Source organism: Hesperophylax consimilis, chromosome 23 (genome assembly GCF_061612785.1).
Source record: "Hesperophylax consimilis isolate HC1 chromosome 23, BYU_Hcon_1.0, whole genome shotgun sequence".
Lineage (NCBI taxonomy): Eukaryota > Metazoa > Arthropoda > Insecta > Trichoptera > Limnephilidae > Hesperophylax > Hesperophylax consimilis.
The window spans coordinates 8,923,777-8,936,130 of NC_142858.1; the positions used below are offsets into that span (position 1 = coordinate 8,923,777).

Genomic DNA, 12,354 nt, shown 5'->3' on the forward strand with positions numbered 1-12,354 from the left:
TTTTATTCCTATAATATGTTTATTTAAGTTCATTCCAAACAGTTAACGCAATATAAATAATACATAATGCTGTTCATCCATAGAACAACTCATTCCATTATTCGGGTCCTACGGCGATAGTCTCTGTCCGTGATATATAGTATCCTAATGATTATGGTTTATTATTATATTTGATAAATATGGATAACTTGATAAGTTTTAATATTAGGGTTCATAATTGTAAAGGTATTTATTAGAAATTCGGTAATTTCCCTTTCAATTCAAAATGTGTTGAAGAGCCTTCTTGACTTGTAATCAAACGTTATTTTGGTTGTGATTTATAATTTGAGAGAGTTTGAATATCGCAAGTAGTATTCAAAATAAGTTTCGTTTACTTATTTGAACACTATTTTCGATGTTTTCAAATGATACGAAAGTTTTCTGGGCAATGGTTATTTCCTACGTGAGTTTCGAGAATCCAGAATCAGAATAAGTTATTTTCAATAAAAACAAGCCACCCTCCATCCGATAATACAACAGGTGTTTAATAAGGATTCGAAGTTTTTTTAATCATTGTTTTCATCCCAAAAAACAAAATAAATACTTTTTAAATAATGTTTTTTAAATTTTATCCCAAAGGATCTTTTATCATATTGGGATGCTTAGATGACATTATTTTTTCAATGACTAAAAATAAAAGTGTATAAAGATTTCCAATCTCTCTAAAATTACCCTTGTATTTGATTTTAAATAACATGTCACTTGTCGCTCACAGGCTTTCATAAATAAAAGTTTTGAAAATGGGAAAAATAATATTGGGTTTTTTGGTATATCTTAAATCTACCACTCTTCGTGTCGAATTGTCAGATATTTATAATAATTCACAATTCGTTGATTCCACAGAAGAAGTTAAAAAACGGAATCATTTTATTGATATTCTTATATCTATCACTCTCAAAGTTGAATTTTTCCGATGTTCATGTTAATGTGACGTAGCAGAAGAAAACTTTTAAATTTAAAAATATTTACTTCTCAAAGGGAGTGAATTTAAACACATCTGTACTTCTTTCGTTTAAAATGAATAACTTAAAATTCAATTACATATTCTCTTCTTTAAGTTCGAATTGTTCGGATATTTAAAATAATTCACATATCAAAGATTAATTGAAAGTCTTTAAAGTATACATAAGTATAACTTCATAAAGGAGACTGTTAAAAATATTTCAGCGGAAAATCATTATTCCGCGCTCTTGCACCTCTTAATACTAATAAATAGACACTTTTAAAGATAAATAATAAGAAGATGTGAATGTAAGTAGACTCTAAATTCTACGGAAAAGTAATTCTCAAACATAATTTATTCTTTAAGAAAATTACACATTTTTATTTGACTGCACGCGCACAGGATATTTTGTAATTACAATATATGACAGTCCCATGATGATTGTCAGTAATATAGTTTGTCGTAACGTAAAGAAGTTATCCAACCATCTACCTTCTTATCTAAAGCAATATAAGCAAGCTAACCTCCGTCCGAAAGTCTTGGGTGTTTTAAAGGGTCCGAATATTGTACACTGCCCAAATTCTGTTGACGAATAAATTGAATATCAAAAGTCAAAGCGATTGATCTTAGCATGGAAGACAAACGGATATCATGTTGCTTTCGTAAACGGAATGTAAGCATTCCCAATGAGTATGTTTTATTTAAAAGAGAGGCCATACGCAATGGTCACGTCAAACTCCACACTACCTCCACCCTGTCAGGCCACTTGTCACTGGTCCAGGTGTCTCGTCACAGCCGGCAATATTTGTCACCCAAGCGGTAATGCCCCTTTACTGCCATCAAGGCGATTGTTCTTGCCAATACAGTTTTGAACAAATATTCAAATGAGCTAGCTACTACACCCCCTTAAAAGGGAGAAGAATCTAACCGACACATCAGACTGCTACTTTGAATCGTGTCCGGAAACCCCGGCAACAATCTCGGCGTGCAACCTGTGCTAGACGGTTAGGTGCTAATCAAATATCTTCGCGACATTGTTACTGAATTCACTCGATCTTGACCGAGTTCCTAGCTCACTCAAATCGTGTTCACATCTTTATGGACGAGATCGCATCTTGCGCATAAGCCGGTTGCCTAGGAGCCATTGGAGCCAGTGATGGTGGCACTAATCCTAGCCTAAAACCCTATGGAAATGATGACTCTCGAAACAATTTCACCTAGAATGGTTTTTCCGTCGGTGCATCGTAAGCTTGTCTGCGCCCTTAATCGAAACGGTCAATAGATACTAATCCATTGCGGGATCCTCTACCCACAAATAATGATCAAGTATAGATTGATACTGTAAGGTACTGGACCGTGTTTTATTTTAAGTTTCATACTGGCTGATAACCCCGAGAGAGTGGTTTTTCTCCACTCCACTGTGAGTCAGAATGTGTCTCTTAAACTGGATTTATCTGAATATGTGACTATTTAAATTAGGCCTTGGTGAATATGAATAGTTACAGTTGGAACAAGAGAATCAGGAACCGGTTCCAAAAGTAACTGGAAAATGAACCTATTCCTTATTATCCCTACGGCATCCATGGATGACGCATCCTGATGATTGTGACAGTCGTCCTGAACATAGAGCTACGATTAGAGGCGCTACTGCATACTAATGTCTCGTCGAAACTTGTTCCACTATTAGAACGCGATAAGCGGTGCGCGTCGAACTGCGATTTCTAGGCGGGCATTATTATGCACAAAATATTTTCGTATTTTTCGTGTAATTATAGGAACTTTAATGGCCGCGGGTTGGCCGGCCCTGTTATAACAAATAATAAAATAAATCTTCTAAAATGTAATTTCTGTCCCTGCACCATTGGCGTGCCGCGATCCTTTATACGGCCGAGGAGTTATTACAACTTGAATTTACTTGTACCATCTTGATGACGTATATGTTTTTTTTTTTAATTTAATTAAAATCAAATATAATTATTGAGTCTGCAAGTATTTTTTTAGTTTTTGTTATGGTTACAGCTGTTTCGGCTTTCAAGGCCATTTTAAAACTGTCTTTGTTTGAAAAAGTTTGAAAATGGCCTTGAAAGCCGAAACAGCTGTAACATCAACAAAAACCAAAAAAAACACTTGCAGAACTTAATAATTATATTATTAAATTTGATTTTAATTAAATAAAAAAAAAATAAATTAAATGGAGTTCTACGAATTAAACACAAAAACAATAAATACGTTTATGGTACTTGGCTGTAGTGCAAGTCACAGCACAGTCAGCAACGTACGATACAAACATTTAATCATTCTTTAAAATCTTATTATGATGTAGGTTTCGGCTTTTCAGTTTTTAAATCGTAGATGCGTACTAATAGAGGCCGATTAAATATCACGAAAAATGTGAGTATTTTCGATATATTCATATACGCTGTTGATATGCCTGTTGTGGGAATTGACAAGAATGTTCGAGAAAACATTTATTTCACTCTTCCCATCATACTGCCAATTGATTTGTATCCAATATGGGTTAAAGTTTACGATTTTGCAGAAATTCCGTGATTTAAATAATGCTCATCAAAGATAATAATGGATACAAGTTCAATATTTTACCCGGTGGTGACGTTTCTAATCAAATTTAAAAGCAGTAAAAAGCAGTTGAGGCCCATGTAATCTTGATAACAGATACGAATAAACGTCACACGTGACACTTTTTTCAACATCTGAATCATTGGCGAGCCACGCCCCCTAAAACGTGACGATCTTGAAATAAACACTAATCCATTACAGAACGTTGTTTCTAATCTAAGTCTTTCCTCCTACGCAATCAAGGAACGGCAAAATGCCGAGCAAGATAGGTACTCAATGTACTATTTTCTGGAATCGAGCCAATATCTTAAGTTTTGAGCTAACTAAATGAAATCCTAATCCTCTTCCGAAAAATATCAAAAATAATCTAATCAATAATTTGCAAAGCTAAATCTACTCGACTTTATCGTTGCGTTGTTACAACAAAGAGTTAACATGGTGTTACCAATATCATTTAGAATACGACGGAAGCATGATTCCCATTAGCTAGGCCACGCTCCCAGTAACATGGTGTGTCAAGATATTATATTCTTAGATAGCATTAAATTGTGAGCGATATAGACTACAGGAGCAGTGGCAGCTGTTGACTTTTTGAGGCTCAGAAGATTCAGATTGAAAAACATTCAAAAAAATTATATATCTGTCTAAATTTAAAAATCTAACGGTTACGCGCGAACAATAATTTTCAGTACTGTTTTTTTTTTTAATTTTAATCTTCACTCAAAAAATACCGACAAATTGTTTTCACTCGCATAAGTAATCAATATATTTCAAACTTGACTTTCCCCTGACCATGAGCGTGGACAATAGCCAACGGACTCAATATGCGATGACAGACCTCTGATCCGAGGGATGCCTCCCATCCTTGGGACACCGAATTCAACGCTCACTTATCCATATCCTAGAAAATGCACTTTGGTGCGTAAGTTTGATAATGTTGCTCTTTTGCGGGTTTTTGGTTAATGGGACTCCTTTGTCGTCAAATTGTAATGAATTATACGCGTTACTGCAAAGTTAACATTTTATTGAATTTTTTTTGTTCAATTTCACGAAGAAATTCCGAATAAGTTGAAGATTATTGTAATCTTTGAAGTAATAAAATAATAAAAAATGTGAGGAAACGAGATATACAAGGTAAGTACAATTTTTTTGCTTCTCTATACTTCACGGAGAAATCCTGTGATTGAACTAACGTAAAACGAAATGATTTGAGTACCACTGGTAGCAACCCGAAGTGCCCCTGTCCACGGGCATAGACCCAACAGTCCCAGCAGGGTCTGATGGTCTGCCAGCGCGAGCACCAGAGCTCTGATCCAAGTGATGCCTACCATTATTAGGACACGTAGCGACCCGAAGTTACTTTTGGCGATGAGGCGTGCAGTCAAATTAAAATATATCCACATATCTTAAGTCATCATACTATGAGAGGTTATAATTTTAATTAAATCAACTACGTCTTAACTAATAACATTTATGTTTTTAAAATCTTAGCCTAAAAGCAACCGGAAAAATGAAATGTTTTGACTTTACTGGCGATTGCGGCGCGTCCCTGAAAGAAAAAAAAACAGTTGTCAAAAACAAAGAAACACAATGAAATAATTTTGAAGATTAGTAAAAATTTAATACACGCTTCATGGTGGCTATTGGCGAGTCGTCTCTAAAATAGAGAGTTTTGCATTTTAGGATGATTTGTAATACATAATTGAGTAAGGGATATTTTAACCCAAAACATCTTCAGACTGGTTCTAAATATTTACGTGTTGCCCCAACTTTGTTTGTAGCTGAAAATAAATCAGTTATTCCACATACAGACGCGTACGCACTTTTTGGGGTCTGAGTTCATCGGGTGTCTGTCACTTCCACGCGACTTTACCATGTCAAATAGCTATCAAAGAAATGCAAATAGAATTGTTATTTGTGGGTATTGTTATTTCTTCAATGTAGAATATCGATAGTAAACTGTTTGATCAAATCAACATTATGCTATATTTGAACATACGAACAAAAGTTTTCTAAAATACTAAAAATCTTGATCAGAATTTATTATTAAATTCAGTTTCTAGGTATTTTCATTACATTAAGAGAATTTCCATAATCCATGAATTGTTTTTATTTTTTTCACATTATTTTTTAAAAGACATTTTTATATAGGTGTGCACAATATATTATGCACTTAAATATTCCTACATAAGTAGGAACATGTAAGTATAATATATAGGTAAATATTTAAAGCAAATGTAAGTAATGGGTTCTCACTGAGGCGGTGTTTGTTTGGGTAATATTACCAAAAATAAGTATTATTAGGATCAATTATTTATTTTTAAAGTAATTTATTGGTTTTGTATATAATTTGAGTTAAGGCAAGCTAAGCAAAAACACAATATGCATGAATTTACGAGTATGTATGTAGAACTCATGATTTAATGCAAAAAACAACAAGCAATTGTTTTCAGACACTCGTATTACAAGCTCGAAAAATGGTGAATCTGCATCATCTAGATTCTAGAGAACCCAAAAAACTATTTATTTCCTTTTTTATTTTTTTTTCTCCATTTTTTTGCAATTAAATTTCAATTAAACTTCAACGTATTTTAAAAGAATTTAAACAGCTTATATTAACCCCCTAGCGACATATATTTTTCAAAATTTACCTAAAAAAATCTCTACATCTCTCGATTTACTCGAATACCAAAGCTCAAATCAAAACATTTTAATCCAAAAATCAACTCCAAATGTTATGCAGATTCACCACTTTCATGTTTGTTTTACCTACAAATTTCTGGGCACCGTGCATAATGGAAATGTTGACGTTTCAGTATGTAAGTGCAACTTTGTATTTTATAATAATAGTCAATTTACACGGCACAGTTTTGTAGATATCGCATCCAGTAGAATCATCTTTTCAAGAATAACATAGTTTCCAGGTATGTCGATTCCTCCCAGTGATATCGTTATCCCATCCAGAGGACTAAGGACGGGTTGTTTCGGAGAATTTGAACAATTCATCAAATTTCAACGTTCATTTTCGGGTTCTGTGGAAGTCCTATTCAAGTTCTGTTATTATATCATTACAGACTAGTTGCTTGACAGAACTGAAATAACAACAAAACTTGAAAAAATCTTTCACAGAACCCGAAAATGAACTTTAAAATTTGATGAATTGTTCAAATTCTCCGAAACATCCCGTCCTAAGACTCTATTCCAACTAGTATCTAAGTATTTCATAAATCCAAAGAATATTCATTTCGTCCGTTTTCAAGATGTCTCCATTTGATTCAGTGCAACATCTATTCCACCGTAATCATAATTTTATCCGGTTTTGTATATATCTCATCCAGTATAATCTTCTCTTCACGAATCACCTAGTTTCCAGGTATGTCAATTCCACCCAGTAATATCTTACTCCCTTTCAGAGGGCTAGGACTCCATTCCAACTATTTTTCTTTGTATTTCGATCCATACATCCAGTGGAGCCATCATTTCTTCCTCCATTTGATCCAGTGGAATATCTATTCCTACCAGTTTCTACATAGGCATTCCATTACAACGATTGAAGTCTTCGTTTTATTCAGTTATCTCCATTCCATTCAGTTAATTCAGTTGATATCCCCTCGCCATTCAATATTCAATGGCTCCATTCCACAAGAAGTTTCTATATCTTCCTTTTACTATATATGTATATCTTTATACCACCCAGTTATATATCGATTCCAACCATTGAGGTGACCATTCCTTCAGTGAAATCTCAATTAATTTCCTAAATGCAAAAGGGAAAGAAAACTGTTAACTAAATCCTACCTTTATCCTTCCCTCCCTTGGCACCCTTGTTTCGGTTGCACTTTTTAGTAATCTGGCGATTCGGCTCGCACCCGGCGTCACTGTTATCCTTAAGGGTATCAGTTCTCGTCATCTCGCCATTCTCCTTGCACTGGCTCCACGCTGACTTTTCGTACCGGCACCCTACAACAATAACAAAAAATTAACCACGTAAAAATAACACTTAATCATGTAATATATTATTTCATAAGAAGAGTTATGAGATATTCACCACGCTTCTTGCACTTCTTTTGGATGGTCTTGGTTTGCTCGCAAGTTGGATCTCCTTTCTTCAGGGTGAGCGAACGAGAGCGGGTGTTGGTCTTGAAGTCGCACTCGGTCCAGGGACCCTTGACGTATCGGCAGGTATCTAAATGACAAAACAACGATACATTAACATAGATAGATGTTAATTACAAGCATATGCAAACATTGATTGATCTCTTTCTTACTCTTGGTGTTGACGCCTCTTTCATTGCGAACAAGGACCTCTTTCTCGTTCTCTTCCCAGACCTCGCCCTGGGCACTCTGGGCAGTAGCTAGGACGAGTATGGACATCACCAGCAACGATAACGCTAACCAATTCTTCATCTGCAAAAAATCACATTCTCAATACAGAGTAGAAATTTTTTATATTAGCATCGTTAAAACGTTTTTCAGTTGATTGAAGACTGAAAGATGTTTTACTGAATATAAAACAGATTGCCGGAACGTGAAATAAGTTAAAAGAGGACAATAAATGTTTTCACTGAATACTATTTAGTGATGTAAATCGGTGACATGCATTTTGAAAAATGTGGCACATTTGGTTTGGAAAATAGATCTCCCGCTCATGGTGGGATCATTAATGGCTTGTACCAACAGGCGCAATAATAAGCAGACACCAATAATCCTGCTACCTTAAAAAATAGAGCTTTTACATTCGGTCTATATTTTGGTGTTCAGATGGTGTTTAAGCTAACTGTAGCCACACGTGCACCACTTCACGGTTCATGGTTGCCGCGCGGTTCATGGTTGCACCGCCATAACGAAATAAAATATCATGTTACATTTACAAAAAATGTTTCTTGGAACTTTTAAACTTAAGCCGCTTTCGGAATTCATTCTAATTTGGATATCCAAATCAAAAGAATAAAAAAAATACAACAAAAAGATGCTGCCATACTTTCTCATTTTGCCGTTAATATGAATATCATCGCTCATATTAATGAATGGATTATTATTTATTTTTAATAATCTTTATTATTTTATGTTTTTAGAATAAAATCGCTCAGTTTAGGGATTACAAGTTGAAAGAATGCGGTCAAACATAGTGATAACATTTTTTGTGGTTTGATAATTCCAAATGAAATTGTTGCTTTCCACCACAGTAAAAAAGTTTTCTAGATATACACAGTAAAATTTGAAAATTCATGACACCTGTTATTCATTAGGCATACAAATATGTGTTATAAAAAGCAAGGAAACAATAACACAAACATCGCTATAAAACAATAACAATAAATGTTTTCATAACGCAATATTAAAGTTGGTGGAAAATCAAATATTGATGAGGATGAGGGGGTAATGATGAGGATACAGGGTCGCTGGAATGCTAAATTATTCCGTACAACTGAAATACTCGTACGTCTTATTCGAGTGCGTCAACAAAATATTTGGCCCATTTAGGTAATTTATTCACCGAGCGCAAAATACCAACAAAAAGGGAACTACTGCAGCTGCTGGAATCGTTGGAACATAATTAACTCTGAATAAATAAATAAGCTTTTCAACGAAGGAAGAAATAATATACGTCGAATAATATTTACGGAGAGTTGTGCGCCCAGGAATTTAATTTGGCAGATCGATAGTCAAAGATTTACGGACGGTTTTTAGTTACGCACAGCGCCCTTGAAGTGATTTTTCACAATAAGCGCTATTCAAATTATAAGATTATTTATTACTGAGATTGATACATATCATCACGTCTAATCAGAGTTTTAGTGTCGCTCAGAAGGCTGAAAAACATTGCATCGCACAGCAAAATGAATACAAATCAGAGTATGCCACGCTTTGCAATAGCACTACGCCATAAGACAAAGAATAAAATTTACTCCTAGATTTACTCTTTGATTTTATCAACATTTTTTTAAAATCGCATTTGCAGCTTTGTTTACATGGTAAAAAGATGCCAATATTGTACAGCAAGATCACTTTATAAAAACAAATTTTTACCTCGCAAACTAGGAAGGTAAGTAATGGAGAAATAATATATACTATTAATAGGTACTTTGTGCGCTAAAACAGGGATTCCCAGTGTTTGTTGCTTGATAGGTCCGCCAGCAGTAGTAGTCAAAAGGCAGTAGCCCACAGCACAGGGCAGGTACAGGTAGATAAAACACTGCACGGAATATCACGTAAGTACTGTATGTAGATATGATTGATGTCCCAGGAGAAAAGAGAATTCAGGGATCGGGCTAAAATGGCGACCGTCAAACAGTCATCCATTTATATTCATTTATCTAGGTTCATTGTATCCAGCACTAGCATCATCTGTCAATTTTAATTTAAACTCACTTTTATCACACTAGCACTTCACAAAGCCGGGCGGAAACCGACGCACACTGAAGTTAGACGCACATAAACATACACATTAAAATCACACAATAATTCATTATCACCGCCCTAAAAACGAAAACATAGAGACTGTAAACACTATAATTACATGTCATTATCATTCAAATGTCGCGGCAATTAATTATTATTTGGAAGCGAACGTCAGCAGAACAAATAATCGAGAAATATTATTGAAGACCCGAGATTAGAGCAATCGCAAATTCAACAAAAATAAGCAGAGCAGTGTAAAATTAAAATAATGCTTTCCGATTCCAACAGGGCGTTTCAATTTCGGGTTAGAAATGTTTGTTGGAAGTGACTTACCTTTGTTCCTGTGAAGTGTCGGCTCGGGTACGGCAGTGGCTTGGGAGTCCTTCCCGGCTGGGCGCGAATGTCCTACTGGAGCTGGCTGGAGAGCGCAGGCACCATATTGATCTGCGCCGAGCAGGCCCGGATCCCCGGCGCTCACTCGCACTGCGCCTAGGCAGTGCTGGGCACGGCCACAACAGCGCACACCAATCCTGCACAACCCGAACCGAATACACACTCTTCAAAACGCCTTTTTACTAAGTTGCGTTACGCTTCAATACAGCCTGATGCTGCGCAGGTGGGGTACGAGTTCTCCTCTATGATAACCGGGATAGGAGCAGCCCGAAGAAACTTTACATTCTTGTCAAAAGGAACAAAAGATTTGCACACAAAGCCATCCAAATGTATACATCTTTGTTGTGTTCTTTTTTATTCGGGTATGATTTTCTTTGTGTTTTGTCCAAGTCGGGGCGGGGTGTGATGCTGGCGCGGCTGCGTCTCTTATTAAACCCGTCCGAGTCGAGATAAATCAAAGGAACGGGAGCTCTATGAAAGGGCGCGTTATCTCTCCGTTCGGAAGAGCGCCAGAGAAGTATTTTCGACTAGCGTTAAAGATTTGGCAGCAAATGCAACTGTTGCCTTCCAGCTCCGCTTTGTGCTCCCGCGCAAGCAGGAATGTCTCCGCTGCTGGGTATGGGATAATGTTTACAATGTTTCCCCTGGATGATGTCCTACGCATCTAGTGAATCTAGTCAACAGCATCTATGGTCCACAGCAATAAATTACTGGTCGCCAGACCAAGTGAGATACCATCGTGGCTTACGATCGTGATGAGATATAAATGTTCTGTAATCTCCTTAATAGCGTTATTGCGCTACAAATCGCTTACAATTATATTACGCAGATGATTTCAGTTATAATGGCGTTAACTCAAGTGATCTACGCACACCAATCAAAATTAAAAAATAGTATTTGTAGGCGCAAGCCCTTCTCAAATAATTACGACGATGTATTATGAACACATGTCGCTGCTGGTTTCTTTTAAAGATTTTAATATTATTTTTCACATTTCTACTTAATAATTTAAAATGGATGGCGGAGAGAAATTAATTGCTAAATAATGAAATATTACCTACATATGTTTATGAAATAAAATTATTTAAAAAAAAATTGTGAGTAATTGCACTCTTTCTATTTTAAATTTTAAGCATGGCGTTGAGTATAAATAATATTTCGTGCTTTCCAACGATAAGAATTCAAAATTATTTACTTAAAAGGTGTTGCATAACAACTTGCGCTACCGTCTCCAAGTGAAAATAATTCTGCAATTGAGAACTAATTCTCTTACAGAGACATATCGTATTATTTTTTTAAACGGATAACATTACACGTTTAATACGAGCATTAGCTTATCAATATGATCAAGAGAGTGATGAAATAAAGAGCACTTTAAATAGGCACTGAAAAAAACAGTAAAAACCTGATTTAAAGATTCTTATTTAACCGGCAGCACGCTTTGCTGCTGAGTATAAACTTGTGAACGCTTTCCGAATACAAACATCTTAATTAGGCGTAATATTCGTGCAGCTCGTGAAAAACGCGCTAGCCCTGTGAAATATAAATTTGTTGCAACGCCACTGCCCGACGCGCCCAGCAATCTGTAGAGGTAATAAATTATAAAACCTACCCTCCTACTACCAATTAGTTAGCACTACCTTTATATGCAATATGAAGGTAGGTAAGTGTTTTAATCAACGTTTTTTATGCTGGGTAGGATATAGCGTTGCATGTTAAGAGCTCCCCGGGCAGACCGAATAACTAATATAGAGGTCACGATAAGAATTCTAAAAGAGAGAAAAAAATTAAAAAGCCTTTTATGAAAACAAGCTCTTTCGGTTTGTAAAGAAAAACAAAATATACCATAAATACTTCAGCTTATAATATGCTGCAGGGATAGTTAACTTGTGTAGCAAAAGAAGCAGGTATACTAACTAGCTGAATAATCTAAATGTATATATTTCTCTAATAAACAGTGTTAATCTGAAGTGACCTACTAGGTAAGTATTGTCCTGTAT

General features: G+C 35.6%; 1 protein-coding gene across 1 annotated transcript; it reads right to left on the reverse strand.

Annotated features, from left to right (window-relative positions):
* LOC149412296 (uncharacterized) lies at nt 1-10,445 on the reverse strand. Its single transcript, XM_089646139.1, has 5 exons — nt 10,295-10,445; nt 7,828-7,966; nt 7,608-7,745; nt 7,358-7,519; nt 1-5,108 (listed from the first exon to the last, which is right to left on the reverse strand). Exons 2-5 carry the CDS (start codon nt 7,964-7,966, stop codon nt 5,086-5,088), a joined length of 462 nt encoding a protein of 153 aa, XP_089502265.1. The 5' UTR covers nt 10,295-10,445; the 3' UTR covers nt 1-5,085.
* Nucleotides 10,446-12,354: the final 1,909 nt, after the last annotated feature.

Coding starts and splice junctions, on each gene's coding strand:
- LOC149412296 (XM_089646139.1), bottom strand. CDS start 7,966: ATGAAGAATTGGTTAGCGTTATCGTTGCTGGTGATGTCCATACTCGTC. Junction 7,746..7,827: donor AAGAGGCGTCAACACCAAGA/GTAAGAAAGAGA, acceptor TTTGTCATTTAG/ATACCTGCCGATACGTCAAG. Junction 5,109..7,357: donor CAAGGGAGGGAAGGATAAAG/GTAGGATTTAGT, acceptor TTTTTCTTTCAG/GGACGCGCCGCAATCGCCAG.